The 14,238-nt window shown below is 42.4% G+C and overlaps 1 protein-coding gene across 1 annotated transcript in view; it reads right to left on the bottom strand.

The window, feature by feature from the left end:
- The window catches only part of C4H1orf87 (chromosome 4 C1orf87 homolog), a 117,787-nt gene that overhangs the window by 5,404 nt on the left and 98,145 nt on the right, over positions 1-14,238 (bottom strand). The window contains 1 exon segment of the mRNA XM_053447840.1: positions 7,812-7,988. Coding sequence (XP_053303815.1) covers positions 7,812-7,988 — 177 coding nt within the window.

Below are 14,238 nucleotides of genomic sequence, written 5' to 3'. Positions count from 1 at the left end.
GAACTTGGCTCAGTCCTAAATACTCTAGGAAGCCTTCCCTGACAACAGCCACGCTGCGGTCACTGGGATGAGCTGTGTCCTTCTCCGTTGTGGCCGAGTACTCCTGGCTTCTCTCTTGCACAGCTCTTAGACTCTGTTGGACTTGACATCTCTAGTGTCTGCCTTTGCTTACAGACTTTGAGTCTTGCCTCATTCATCTCCGTATGCCTGGTATCCAGCCCAGCTCTAAGCACAGTGGGGTGTTTTTTTGCTGCTGTTATTGAACTGATGAATGAATGAATGGATGGATGGGTGGATAGGAATGAAAAATGCTTCCTGCTGAAGAATCTGTGTGGTATATCTGTGGTTTCCATGTGGCCTCAGACCAACAAATAACTAAGTTATCCAGGTAGGAATAAGTCACTCATGCCTCATCGAGATCCCAGAGAGGGCTCAGGGAAACCATAGTTTTGGCTGAGTAGTGTTCACAGAGTGAGAAGGATTAAGTGAGGAGAGACGTAAATGGGAGTAGACTTGCATTTTCTGATCCACTAAGAGCCAGGGAGAGACGCTACCAACACTCCAATTCCAGACAGAGGTCAGTATTAGAAGGAAGGAAGTCCGAGTCAGTCAGCAGGGTTTGGGCAAGGGCATTTTTTCTGGGAAGTCTAGAACTATTTTGGGAAATGCACGCAAACTGTTTACTGAGGCCTGACCATAGTAGGTGCTCAGTAAATACTTGTTAAATAAAAAAGAGAGAACTGTACAGGTGTGAGTTTCTCTTTTCTTTCCCTAGACACAAATGATCCCAGGTTATTAGAAGCCCCAGAAGGAAGCAGCACCCAGGTCATTTCTGCCCCCATAGGCAACCCAGTGTGGGGGTCATCACAGGATTTGGAGCTGGGAAAGTGTGGAGCTGTGTTAAATCATGTCTCTACCGCTCTTTTGCTGAACCTTTGAGCCTCAGCTCTTCATTCGTGAAGTGGGAATAATTCCTATTTCTGAAGGCTGTCATGAGTATTAGGGGAAATTATAGTACCGGGCCCACAACATGTGTGTAATACTGAGAGCTCCCTTCCCCTTCCCTTGGGTTCAGGGAAACTTGGCATGAGGCAGCAGGACACAGATCCCAAGGCGTCCAGTGTGTGGGAACACAGTCTCTTGCACTCTGCCAATCTGGCTCTTGGAGTGGGCAGACGTACTGCTTGCAGCTAGAAAACAAGCCAGGAGGGAGTGGGACTGGCAGGACTGGTGAGGAATGCCCCTAAGGACAGTGTGAGTGAAGGAGAGTTCTCATCTGTCTCCAGCAATTCCCTCACCTTTAGCAAAGCCACAGAATTTCTTGGAGGCTCATCATGTTCACCTGCAAAATGCCCACCATTCTTGCATTTCACTCCACTCCTGGCCAGTTCTTGTGCTTTTTGTCTCCCCTCAGGATAGAGGGTTTATCTGGAAACATGCCCTAGATACTGCACAGGACATCGCAGCTGACCTGGTCAGAAATCAATTCCTTCAGGAGGCGGGGGAATAATGATCCCCAAATGTGTCTTCCAAAGGCAGGGTGTAGATTCGATCTCAGGCTCTGCAAGCTCCCATTGTGTAGAGTTCTTTTTTTTTTGGGGGGGGGGGTCTGCCTGAGAAAGATCCAGGGCCTGACTAGACTGAATACAAGAAAATACTGATTTAATTACAAGTGTGATGATGGTTACATAAGAGCAGAGGAGACTAAGCCTATCTAAGGATAGCGGTACCTTCTCTCTCCTTCTCTGTCATTGGGCAGAGGTGTCCCAAGACCTGGCAAGCTATCTGATGCTTTATAACCCAAACATTCCGTCATTTGTGTTATCCTATACTTGGAAGGACCTGCTCGTCATTCCCATCCCTGATGGATTTTCATCCATCTCAAGTGCTTCTGGTGGACAGAAAGCTACTGACCTTAGGGAGCGGCCCACTTTATTGTTTACCAGTTCTGATCACTAGCATGTCTTCTCTCTGGTTGAATCAAAATCCATCTACCAATCCAGTCCTTCCTCCACTCATGGACCCAAAAGGAACAGAGTGCCTCTTATACCTGCCTTTCTGCTTCATACTCTCTGTCACACGCTGGATACAGGGGCACGTGGTGCCATGGTTGAGTAAGGAGTAAGTAGTGTTGCTAACCAAGGGAAGGGGTGGGGGTATTCTGAGGCTGAGATGACTTATTTGGGATGGGCTATTTATTCAGAGGTACATACATAGGAAGGTGGAAATGGAGAGTGTAGGTCAGGGTATGGATTATGGAAAGTTTTATACAGTAAGGGCCCCTTCCTTAGCTCCCTCCCCAACTGGAGTCAATCCTAGAAGAGAGAAACAAAGTTTTGTTTTGTTTTGTTTCCTTTCTTTCTTTCTTTCTTTCTTTCTTTCTTTCTTTCTTTCTTTATTTATTTCTTTTTGTTGTTGTTGTTGGTGGTGGTGGTGTTTTGCTTTTTGTTTTTAACTCCCTGATGCCTGGAAGGGCCAGACACAAGGTTAGCACAGTTGTTGTTGCCATGATTGCTTGATGAAACTTTACATCTCTTTGGCCACAACGGAGGGTTGAAAGGAGATTAAGATAGAGACCAATTGCAAAAGAACAAATTGGGGGCGCCTGGGTGGCTCAGTGGGTTAAGCCACTGCCTTCGGCTCAGGTCATGATCTTAGGGTCCTGGGATCGAGTCCTGCATCGGGTTCTCTGCTCGGCGGAGATCCTGCTTCCCTCTCTCTCTCTCTCTGCCTGCCTCTCCATCTACTTGTGATCTCTCTCTGTCAAACAAATAAATAAAAAATCTTTAAAAAAAAAAAAAGAACAAATTGGAGCTGTCTGGAGAAGGACTTTTCTTAGAGATGGCAAGTAATGAGGTCTGCATCCCTGGAGGTGTTCAAATATAGGAAGTCTGGAGGAAACTCTACTTAGAGACAATATGAGACTGTTGAAAATGGTCCTGCTGGTTGGAATCTCCCAGGGACTGGCTTGTTGAACAGTATTTTGGAATTCCAGTGAGACAGAACCTGGTAGAGGTCCCCTTGTGGAACTGTTGAAGAGTGTATCGGAGAGCATGATGTGTGTTTTGAGCAAGGGCTTGGTGCAAGGCACCAATTGCTTGCTTTCCACCAGCTAAGTTTTCGTCAGAGCTCAATCTGCTTGAGAATTTGCCTGGAATCCATTCCTAGCAGCACCATCTGTTTGCAATTGCCCTTCCATCTGACCATTTACCCTCTGTCAACTCCCTTCCTCTGGATTCTCCCACTGCCAGTTAGAGTCTACCCATTGTCCCAGCTACATAAACTGAGTCTGAAGAGAGACTGCAGTAGAGAGGGGAGGAGGAGGGAGACCTTCCAGTGTGTTGGCACGCAGGACCATGACGTGTCTGTAAAGTCCCCACCAGGACTTCACATAGAACCTGGGGAGAGAGCATGTGGCTGAGCCAGAGCCATATTGTGTCCCAGGCAGTCTGATGGCTCCACAAATAATATTGATGCCTTTTGTTTGGAAACTTTTCTTGGAGGCTTCCCTTTTCCCAACAAGCCACGCTAAGTGCGGGGCCTCCCCCAAGCCTTTTGCATAGTCCTGCGGCTAACTGTGCAGGCAGATGAAGGGCCCTGAATGCTAATGAGGGGGATGGCTGGCATTCCTGAGGCACCCCAGCTTGGGGACCCCCTGCCTTTGTTGCTAGGGAGCATTGGAACTGTAGCTGAAAGGCTCTAAGGAGGAGGGGAGAGGAGAGAAAGAGAAGAAAGGCCAGCATTTGTTTGTAGAGCTCCACAGTTCTCTGGCCTGCTCCAAAGCTGTCCAGTTGCTGATCCCAATTAGAATATCAAACCCTGTATTCTTTCTCTTAATGATCTTGGGAAATTCCTCTGAAGAGTCAGGGAGCGCTTAGCAAACTCTTTGGACTGCATGATCTATACAGTTGTTTCTGCTTGTGTGAACACACAATGCCAAGAGTTCTGAAAACACCTTTCCTTTAAGTCCCCACAAGGCAGTGATGTAGCTGGGAAAGCCAAGAGAGGGCAGAAGGCCATGGGGCTTCCAAAGTTTCATGCGGGGGCTCCATTCAACAGGTGTTTTCCAGGTGCCTACTTGGGGGTGAATCTGTGCTCTGTGCTGGAGACAAAGCTGGGGAAGACCTCAGCCCTTACTGGGAATGACCTCCAGACTTACTGGGGAGACAGACCGTGTATCCTAGAGAGAATTTTGCAGGTTCTTTGCCCTGTGACTTGCAAGTCGCTGTTGGACTTGAAGTGGTGCCCTGGGTTCTAATCCTGCCTCAGTCATTCAATAGCTATTAGCCCTTATGCAAGTACCTTGATCACCCTGAGCTTCAGTTTCTGATCTGTACAATGGGCATAGTAGTAATGTCAGCTTAGCTGGGTTACTGGGAGGAGTCAGAGCAGGTGAGAGAATGAAGAACAGTAATGTGGAGGGCTTGATCTCTGCCTTCCAGGACCACACGATCATTGAGCTGCCTGTTAGCTAGGAAGGGGTCTGTACTTGGAAAAGGCATCGATGATTTGGTTAACTGAATGGGGTAAATGGAGACAGTGTATAAGAATAAAATAGAAAGCCAGTTTCCCCGATGGAGTATGTCTACGTGAGAGGTATAGTACTGGGCAGTTTGCACCATTATCTCCTTCAATATGAATGACTCTGTGAGATAGGTCGTGAATTGCTCAGGGTCATACATCTGGGAAGGAGTCTGCCCAGCTGTTGGGATTCACAGCCTCTACCATGTCTTCAGTGATCCGTCTTTAGAGACTGAGGCTTTCAGACAGTTGGGGGAGACACAGTTGACCCTGAGTCTCTCCAGGGCATACTGGAGTTTGAACAGTCCACTGTATACAGGTACCTATGTAGAAAAGTTCTGCTAGAGAAACCTGGTCAAGACCACAGACACCAGACTTTCTCTCTCCAGTATTAGAAATTCCCAGTGATACAGTCACAGGGAGTGTACAAAACAACACTGATCTGAGGGAAAAAGAGAGAGAGAAAGAAAGGTAACAGATTTTCCATAAGCAAATCATGGAGAAGTCCTAGGATACAGGTCAAACCAGATTCTAAAGCATAATGACCTCATAGCATTTTCCTTTCTCTGTCCAGTGGTTTGTCTCAAGGTAAGACCTCATCCAACATCTGCTGTCACATTGTCACCTTGGTATCCTAGCTTTATCAATGACTTAAGTTGAATTTTGGTTCTTTTAATGTTTACTCGGAGAAAATCTAATGAGCATTTACTTTTGCAAAGTTGAAGTCTTGCAAAGACCCTCACGAGCACATTTGTGTGCACACACACATGAACACACTTACACACACGCATGCACACCCCTTGGGGTAAAATAGTGGACAATTCCAGACAGAAGATGATCCAAAAACAATTGTCTCTTGGTTCTAGAAGACAGACGTACCTCAAAATTTGTTTTAGCTATAGGGTAGCCTCATGTGCCTATGTCATTTCAGGGACTATCGTTCAAAAGTCCTAATGTTCGGCAGCTGAGGGAAAGGGCCCAAGAAACGTCCATCTCCAGAAAGTTCTGTGCAAGAACTTTCCAAACGACATGACTCTCAGTGTTTAAAACACTCCTGTGAAACTCTAAGTATTTATATTATTCCTCTTTTACAGTTGAAGGAACTGAAGTTCAGAGAGCTTAAACACTTGCCAAGGCTCTCACCTACAAGTGCCAGAGCTGGATTTTGGCTGGTTATAAAGCCTTTTCTTTTTTCTGCTCTCTGTTGAAGTGCAGGTAGTAGTGGTGGGGTGACTATGGATCCAGATATGGCCATGGTGCCCCCACTTCCAGAAGCATTCATTCAGTCAGCCAGCTCTGTAGGAGGATGGGGTGTGTGTGACCTCTAGTCGCATAGCTCTGGGGCACCTTTCATGTTGTGTTGCATGTCAACAGAGTCTCCTCCAATTGTGTGAGTTGGCGAGTGCTGAGGCTATCTATCAGGAGCTAATCTAGATGTTGCACACAAAGAATTGGGTAAGGTGGGGCATCTGGGTGGCTCAGCGGATTAAGCCTCTGCCTTCGGCTGGGGTCATGATTTCAGGGTCCTGGGATCGAGCCTCACATCGGGCTCTCTGCTCAGCGGGGAGCTTGCTTCCCCCTCTCTCTCTGCCTGCCTCTCTGCCTACTTGTGACCTCTCTCTCTCTCTCTGTCAAATAAATAAATAAATAAATGAATCTTAAAAAAAAAAAGAAGAAGAATTGGGTAAGGTAAGGTTATAGCCTCCAGGATCTCATGATTGAGTCTGATAACCCTGGCTTCATGTTGAGGGCCTCCCATCATCCAACCCTCTTTCCAGTCTACTTCCCCACAGAGATGTAGGGTGGACAGGGCATTCTTAGGATGTGACCAATGATCTCCAGAAGGCTCTATCCCCCTGGCCAGTTATCAACAGGAACAGCCCAACAGTTTTTCTACCCTTTACTTCTTTGAGCCTCTCTTTCCTCAATGGTGTTGTGTACCATTTACTCAATATGGTAAAACACACCACACTGAGTTGTCAGAGTTGGATGAAACAAAGTATGTCCAGTTCCCAGCACATGTTAGTTGCCCAATGTATGCTTATTTGTCTGATCTAATGTTCTAATGTTCTAATATTCTAATATTCTAATTTTCCTCATTTGACATTTCGGTAGCATGAGAAAATCATGTTTTTTGCTTACTTCTCTGACCTAAAAGGCAGCAGTGCAAGCGTTCTAGAATGTTAGAGAGATGGTCAGCTGGTCTCAGGAGGCATTTTTCTGGGTTACTCAGGGATTATAAAAACTGAAGCAGGTCAGACTTGGAGCCTTTGGAGATCTTTGATGTTAGTGGATCAAAATTATTTTGTTCTTAAGGTTTTGTTTATAAGATTTTATGAGATTCCCCCCCATAAAAATGGATAAAAAGGGATGCTCAGAGAGCATTTTACTTTTCCCCTTAACCTAACTCATTTGTCTTGTCTCCCACACAAGTTTGAAAACCAGAATCCAGGTCACTCAGCATTAATGATGGTTCTGGGAACACATTTTTCTCTGAAGTCCTGGGTCAGTATTCCTTTGGTGAGCTCATACTATCTATGTGGTGTGATGTGCATGTGAGTATGAGTTCTGTGGGAGATGCAAAGTTGGATAGAAGAACTATGGGAACTTGTGGAAAGTTTTGCTTGATTTTCCTGCCAGAGAGAGCAAAGATGTTACCTACTTCCAGAACACTTTGTCCGATGTGTCAATCATTAAAACTTCCAAGTTTTAGATATATCTGGGAAAATATCTTTGGGGACAGTGTAGCATCATCTAGTTTTGTACTATAGAAAATATCTCACTTATTCAGAGAACTCTCTGGCAATTCTTTATTTTTCTTATGATGTGGAAATCCTTCCTAGAATAGTAACTATAGGAAAAGTCTAGTTTACTCATCCAAAAATGGTGTGTCAAGGTCTCTTATGTGACAGGCATTTTGGGGGGTTGACAACAATATCTAGCATATTTTTTACTCTATGGAATTGCAGGTTTGCAAAAACAAAGTTTCATCAGGAATATAGAAAAAAATCATGTAATGTTAATAAGGAGCTTTATTAGACTAGAAGGGGACTTAAAGAAATTGGGCTCTTGCTACCTTGGCAGAGGAAACCTGGTTTTTTGTTTGTTTGTTTTTTGTTTTTTTTTTGGGGGGGGTCATTCTGAGTTGCTTATGAGGGAGCATTATAGCCAGAAAAGAAGTCCAAGTCCAGAGCATCTCCAGATCTCCAGTCACTGTATCAGCCTCACTCAGGCCAGGGAGAAACACGTGTCTGGGTAAAAAGGAAGATAAAGGAAACATCTGTTCTCACAATATGGGCTTGTTGTCATAGGCTCTGTTAAGTACTGAAGTGCTGGCTCCGAGAGCAGATTTTCTCCCGCACGGAATTACCTCAAGGCTTGGTCAATTTTCGGAGGGCTCAGGGACAGGTTGTAAATGAGATTGTAGTTGTGAATGAGGCATCTGGTCCGTTCCTTCTCCAGGACTCCTGCAATTGGTTTGAGTGGGTGGGAAGTTTTGAAAAGCATGTGGAGAAACCAAAAAAGAGAGAGAAAAACATCTATATTAGCTTGAATGACTTCTGAGTAAAATCAAAATGCTAATATTTTTGACACTTTCAGCTTCTTAAAGCAATTTAAGCTTCTTCTTTGTGGTTATTAAACTTTAAAGGCCTATTTTTAAAACAAGGGGGTACCTGCTAAAATCAATTTCTAATTTTTCTGGTTTATTTATTTATTTTTTTCTTACTGACGTAGCCAAACACGTTCCTAAACATGCAGGATTGAAACAGCTAATTTTTATGCATTTCTGGAAATGTATTTACTGTGACTCCCTCCTGCTTGCTGTGTGATCACAGGTACATCCTCTCATTTCTCATGGCTCAGAGTCTGAATCTGTGTAATTGGGCTGGTAGTGGGTATCACCACGGGATGTTCTTTCGTACCTGTCCGTTATATGCATCAATGCTAAGGTCCCTTCCAAGTTAAGGGTAGGTGGACTTGGGGAGTTGTAGAGAGGAGCTTTAAGTGGAGAACATGGCATCAGCAAAGATGAATAACTCATTCTTAAGCCCCTAATTGTGAGCTCATATATGTCAGATACTATGCTTAAGAATATAGAAGATTTAAAGAAGGAACCTTTTACTTCAGGAAGCTCCCCAACCTTTAACATGGTAAGATATGAAGAAAATTAGCTAGAGTATCACAATAGTGGCTGATATTTACACATGTATATAACATTTACTATATTTCAGTTATGCCCTCAAATATTTTACCAGTAGTAATACATTTAATACTCACAACAACCCATTTTATAGAGGGAGAAATTGAGGCATAGAAATGGTAAGTCACTTGCCCAAGTTTGCTTGAATTCATGCATTTAACCACTACACTCCATCACAAAATAAGGGGGAAGAGATTGTTGCAAGTAAGGCTCAGATCGTTTCCTAAAGATGTTCCTTGAATTGTGGAGATCTATACCACAGGTTCAAGAAAAGCTTTTCAGTATCTTTTATAGGGATTGAAGATGCATCCCTTGCAGTTTGTTCTTTTATCATCCTGTACTTGTACAGGCTGTAATAATGATTGTGAATTTCTTTCTCAAAGAGACCAGATGCGGTCCACCTGTCATTTCATTTACAAAATGAAATGCCACAACCAGTCTATTAGAGTTAGAGTTTGGACACCTATTAACTCTGTTTAAGTGGCCAAATATTGTTCATATTTAAATGAGCAAGGACTGTTGGGCATGGTGCTCCCCTCTGAACCTCTCTGTGATGGGTGTTCTTAACAGTGGGCTACAGATAGCTGGGGCCCTAATGTGATTTATTCTATCCAGTTCTAATTCATTTCTATCCTGTCCCATTCCATCCCATCCCATCCCATCCCATCCCATCCCATCCCATACCATCCCATCCCATCTCTGCTTATCTTCTGTTCTGTGTAGGGTTGTTTATTGTTTCTCTCTTCTATTAGAATGTTGATCCTTTCCTCTGCAGAAATCTCTTTCTGTGAGTTGGTCAATTACATCTTTGCAATTTTCTCCACTGGATGTCTACTGTTGGTCTGGTCTAGGTTGGATCTCTCAAGATATTTCCTCGTATTCTGCCTCTGGAAATATAAGGCATGGGCTTTGGAGTAAGTGTCTGACTGAGGAAGGCACTTGAACTTTCTGAGCCTCAGTTTCCTCAACTTTAAAATAGGGATAATTAAACAATATGAAAATCAATAAAATAACAAAATCTTAACATAGTGTTCAGAACTATTAAGCACCAATAATACAAGCATTCTTATAGGATGATTATAATAGTTGTAGCACCAATATTATTCAAAATAAATAAGAATGTGTCTTAATAGGAAGAAATTTTTAAAATGTATAAAATTGAGTTTATATTTAATTAAAAATTAAAACTAGTGTTAAAAAATACATGTAGGAATCACCACTGGTGTGGGTAGGGGCATTTTCTACTATTTTCTAAGCTTTACTATTGGTAGAGGAATCCTAGTGTCAAACAAAAGTCCATTGACTGAAATTTGTATCTAATTTACTGTCATTTGGGGCTGCCCAGGAAAGCTGCATAAAATAACCCTTACAATCCATTTTAGTGCTGAAAAGCCTGTTCTTGTCCCACCAGAACCAAAATGAAAGGCATAAGAAGAAGAAACTCCTTAACATCCACTTCATTCTATAGTTTGCAAAGAAACTCAAATCTCGTGTGATCCTCTCTCCATGCAGGAGATGTTTTATTATTATCAGTCTTATTTTATAGATGAGGAAATAGTCTTGGAGAACATAAACAACTGGTCTTCAGGGCTCAGCAATTAGTCTATTCTGGACTTGAGTCTAAGTCTCCCAGTAAAAACAGAAACAACCAACAAAGCAACAAGCAAAACCTCATGTTCTTTCTGTTATGTCATGGGAGTTTAGTGTAGGGGAAGTCCAACAGAATTGGGTTTGAATTATGGCTCCACTTCCCACTGGCTAGTCTTTTACCACTTTAAGCTTGGCTTTTTCCTCCTTAAATAAGGCCATTAATCCCTTCAGCATGTGGTTGATGTGAGGAGTTAGTGATTCACTGTGTGCAAAGGCCAGACTCATGCAAAGAATGTCCTTGAGGGTTCTCATTGCATTCGGCCTCCTTGAGCTGGAAAACGTTTTCTATCTAGCCGTCAGTTCATTGGGAAAATTCCAAATCTACCATTCCCCCAAACATTTATCCCAACCCCCTTCTTTCTTTAGAAAACATGACCAGTTACTCACAGTCATTTCTTATTCTTTCTCCTCAAGGATATTTTCTTGACAACCCCTGTTAGAACATAAGCACAGAGTAGGTTCCCAGAAACACTAATTTGATGATGGATGGTCTGTCTTCACCCTGAATGAAGAACACTCTGGCCTACATATTTCCTTGCACATAATAGAGAACACTGATTCATCAATAGGCAAAGAAGGTATCATCTGCTCAGTGTCTCGAATGAGGCTGTGGTGGTCAGCTAAATACTGTGGTTAATAAACCAACTAAATGACCTCAGTTAATCCTCTTTCCTCATTAAAGATAGTTATAGATCAGGCTGACACATTCCCTGGCTGACGAGGAGCTAATGAATTTCATAGAAACAGAGAAAACAAGCATAAATAGTGAAGAGGCCATGAGAGAGGCATTTCAAATCTGCTGGAATCTGCCTCCAAAGTCAACAAAACTCTGTTTTTCCTTAGAACAGTTCAGAAGTATGAGAAAGGTCCTAGTCTTTGGGAGTCTCTTAGCAACTAAGTTTATGATCCATCATCCATCACTGCCGCTCAGCACTTGTTTCTTTAGAAATATCTTCCCTTTCCACCTGATGTTTTTTTGTATTTGTTTGTAACCCCGTCACCAGTCTATGGTAGAAATACCTAGACTCGTGATTTATTTTTTAATTTAAATTCCATTAGCCAATATATAGAACATCACTCATTTCAGAGGTGGAGTTCAGTAATCCATCAGGTGATGTAACACTCCGTGCTCATCATATCAGGTGCCTTCCCTAATGCCCATCACCCAGTTACTCCATCCTCATGATTATTTCAGTAACCTTTTGATTTCCTTTTCTCCAGTATCTTCCCTAAATTATCCGTCTCTTCTTTTATGGTGCTATCCTCTGGTTGAAACTTTGGTGAACATTGGGTAGAGGATTAAGCCTCAGCCTAGCACTTGAGAGTCACAATAGGGTCTCAACTTTACTATCTAATCTAGCACAAACCTTCTAAGCTTTGCAGGAGATGGTTTCATTCAACTCAGAAAGCCTTCTCCAGCTATCCAAAGTCAACCTCAGCCTCTCCTGCAGTCTCACTCAAGCTCTCTTTCTATGAAACCTTCTCGGAAAACTCAATTCATATTTGTTTCTTCAGTTATAATACTTTGCTATATGTTGCCCTTGAGAATGTTTGTTTTTCAGCATTTAACTATTGTCTATCTTGGTGTCTTACCTAAAAGGCCCTTGACCTTTTTTTTTTTTTTTAAAGATTTTTTAATTTGACAGAGCTAGAGCACAAGCAGGGGAGTGGCACGTAGAGTGAGAGGGAAAAGCAGGCTCTCCACAGAATAGAGAGCCTGATGTGGGGCTCGATCCCAGGACCCTGGGATCATGACCTGAGCTGAAGGTGGACACATAACCGACCCAGGCACCCCTTTGGTGTCTTACCTAAAATGTCCTTGAGGCCAGAGATCATGTCTCATTCTTTTGTTTTCCCTTCTGGTCCAGCCTCTAGCACAGTGCTGGGCTCTGTGTTTAATAAGTTTAAACACTTAAAAGTTCATGTTTAATAAGTTTAATAAACTAGATGAATTTTTCATTTAAAATTTTCATCTCCTCCTCTCTTTGGTAAAGTGATTATTAGAAGTCCTGAGGTATTGTATGGTAGTTATACTTTATGTGGAAATCCAAAACAAAATGAAACAGAAAATGCATTGCTACTGTTATGTGATTACTTCTAGAGAATGCTAAGGTATCCCCTATTTTTTTGTTGAGATATAATTGACACATACCATATTATAAGTTCAAGGTATACAATGTGATGATTTGATACATGTATATATTGGGAAATGTTTAACGCAATAAGGTTGGTTAAAATATCCTTTATCACATGTAATTACCACTTTATTGTGGTTGTGTTATGGTGGTGAGAACATTGAAGCTCTACTGTCATAGCAACTTTCAAGTATACAATACGGCATCATTAACTAGAGTCATCATGCTGTATGTTAAATTCTTGGAACTTGTTCATCTTCTAACTGAAAGTTTGTGCCTTTTGACCAAAATCTCCCATTTTTCCCAGCAACCACCATTCTAGTCTCCACTTCTGTGGGTTCCATGTTTTTAGGCTCCACATGTAACAACTAACTCACCATAACTACAGAATGTAATTAAGCACCACCATTTCAGGGCACCTGGAAGGTTCAGTGGGTTAAGCCTAAGCCTTCGGCTCAGGTCATGATCTCAGTGTCCTGGGATTGAGGCCCGAATCAGGCTCTCGGCTCAGCAGGGAGCCTGCTTTCCCCTGTTTTTCTGCCTGCCTCTCTGCCTACTTGTGATTTCTCTCTCTCTGTCAAATAAATAAATAAAATCTTTTTTTAAAAAAAAGTACCACCATTTCAGTCCATGTGCTTTTATATCTGCTCCCTCTTCCCCAGGTTTCTGACCTTGTTCTGGACTTCATTTTCACTTGGACATTGCAAATCCTTACTCCTTTCCCTACTTTCTCTTTCCCCTTCAATCTGCACATAGCCATCAAGGATCTTTCTGAAATACAACTTCCTCATAACGCTTCCTTTCTTAGAAACGCTCAGTTCTACTTACTCTTTTGCAACTAAATTCAAATTCCTTGATCTGGCATCTAAGATCTTCCTAGATCTGGAGTCTTACATTTCTACCCTTATCATTCAACATTCTTCTTAATAGCCCTTATATTATTTCCAATCAAAACTTCTTGCACCGAGCTTCACACATAACAATTTTCTTGGCTAATGCACACCTTTCCCAAAAAGGTCTATTTCATTTCTTTATATATAAACTGCGCTTTATCTTTAATGGTTAATTTTACACTGAGATAACCTTCCCTGACTGCCTCACTAGGAAGGAATACTCCTTTCTCTGAATGCCCACATTGCACACTGTAATGGTATTTATTACCTTTCTTCTTGGATTTATTTATGTGTTTACATTCATTCCTTTCTTCTTTCCCTCAAAAAAAAAAAAAAAGTTGAACAGAACTGTGCAAGGTGCAAGGGTAGAAGAAGGAATATAGCCTACCGGTGAGATTGTAGTAAGTCTCCAAATGAAAAAAATATTTATCAAATATGGTAATAGTTGTTACAGAACTCTAGGAGGCCAGACAAAGGTTAGCCTAGATCTGTCTGGGGAAATTTGGTGAGTCTCAGAGGAGTAGTGCCTGAGTTCTAACCTGAAACATGTTTAGGCATGAGCTAGCCAGGTGGACAAGATAGGGAGTTGGTGGGGGTGGGGTAGGAAGAAGAGAGGCAGACAACTCAGATGGAGAGCATAGGGTGAGAAAAGGAGCAGCCACAGGAGAAAGCATAGTATGTTTGAGGAAGGCAGGTTATCCATTATGATAGGGTAGGAGATACTGGAAGAATACCCACTGAAGAAAAAAAGACTTAGGTTAGGTGGACAGAACTAGCTTTTGCCTTGCTAAGGAGTTTGGAGTTCAGCCTATCAGTGGGCATGCTGAAGATTTCAGTT

Source organism: Lutra lutra, chromosome 4 (assembly GCF_902655055.1).
Source record: "Lutra lutra chromosome 4, mLutLut1.2, whole genome shotgun sequence".
Taxonomy (NCBI): Eukaryota; Metazoa; Chordata; class Mammalia; order Carnivora; family Mustelidae; genus Lutra; species Lutra lutra.
This window is presented reverse-complemented; position numbering and strand designations above follow the sequence as displayed.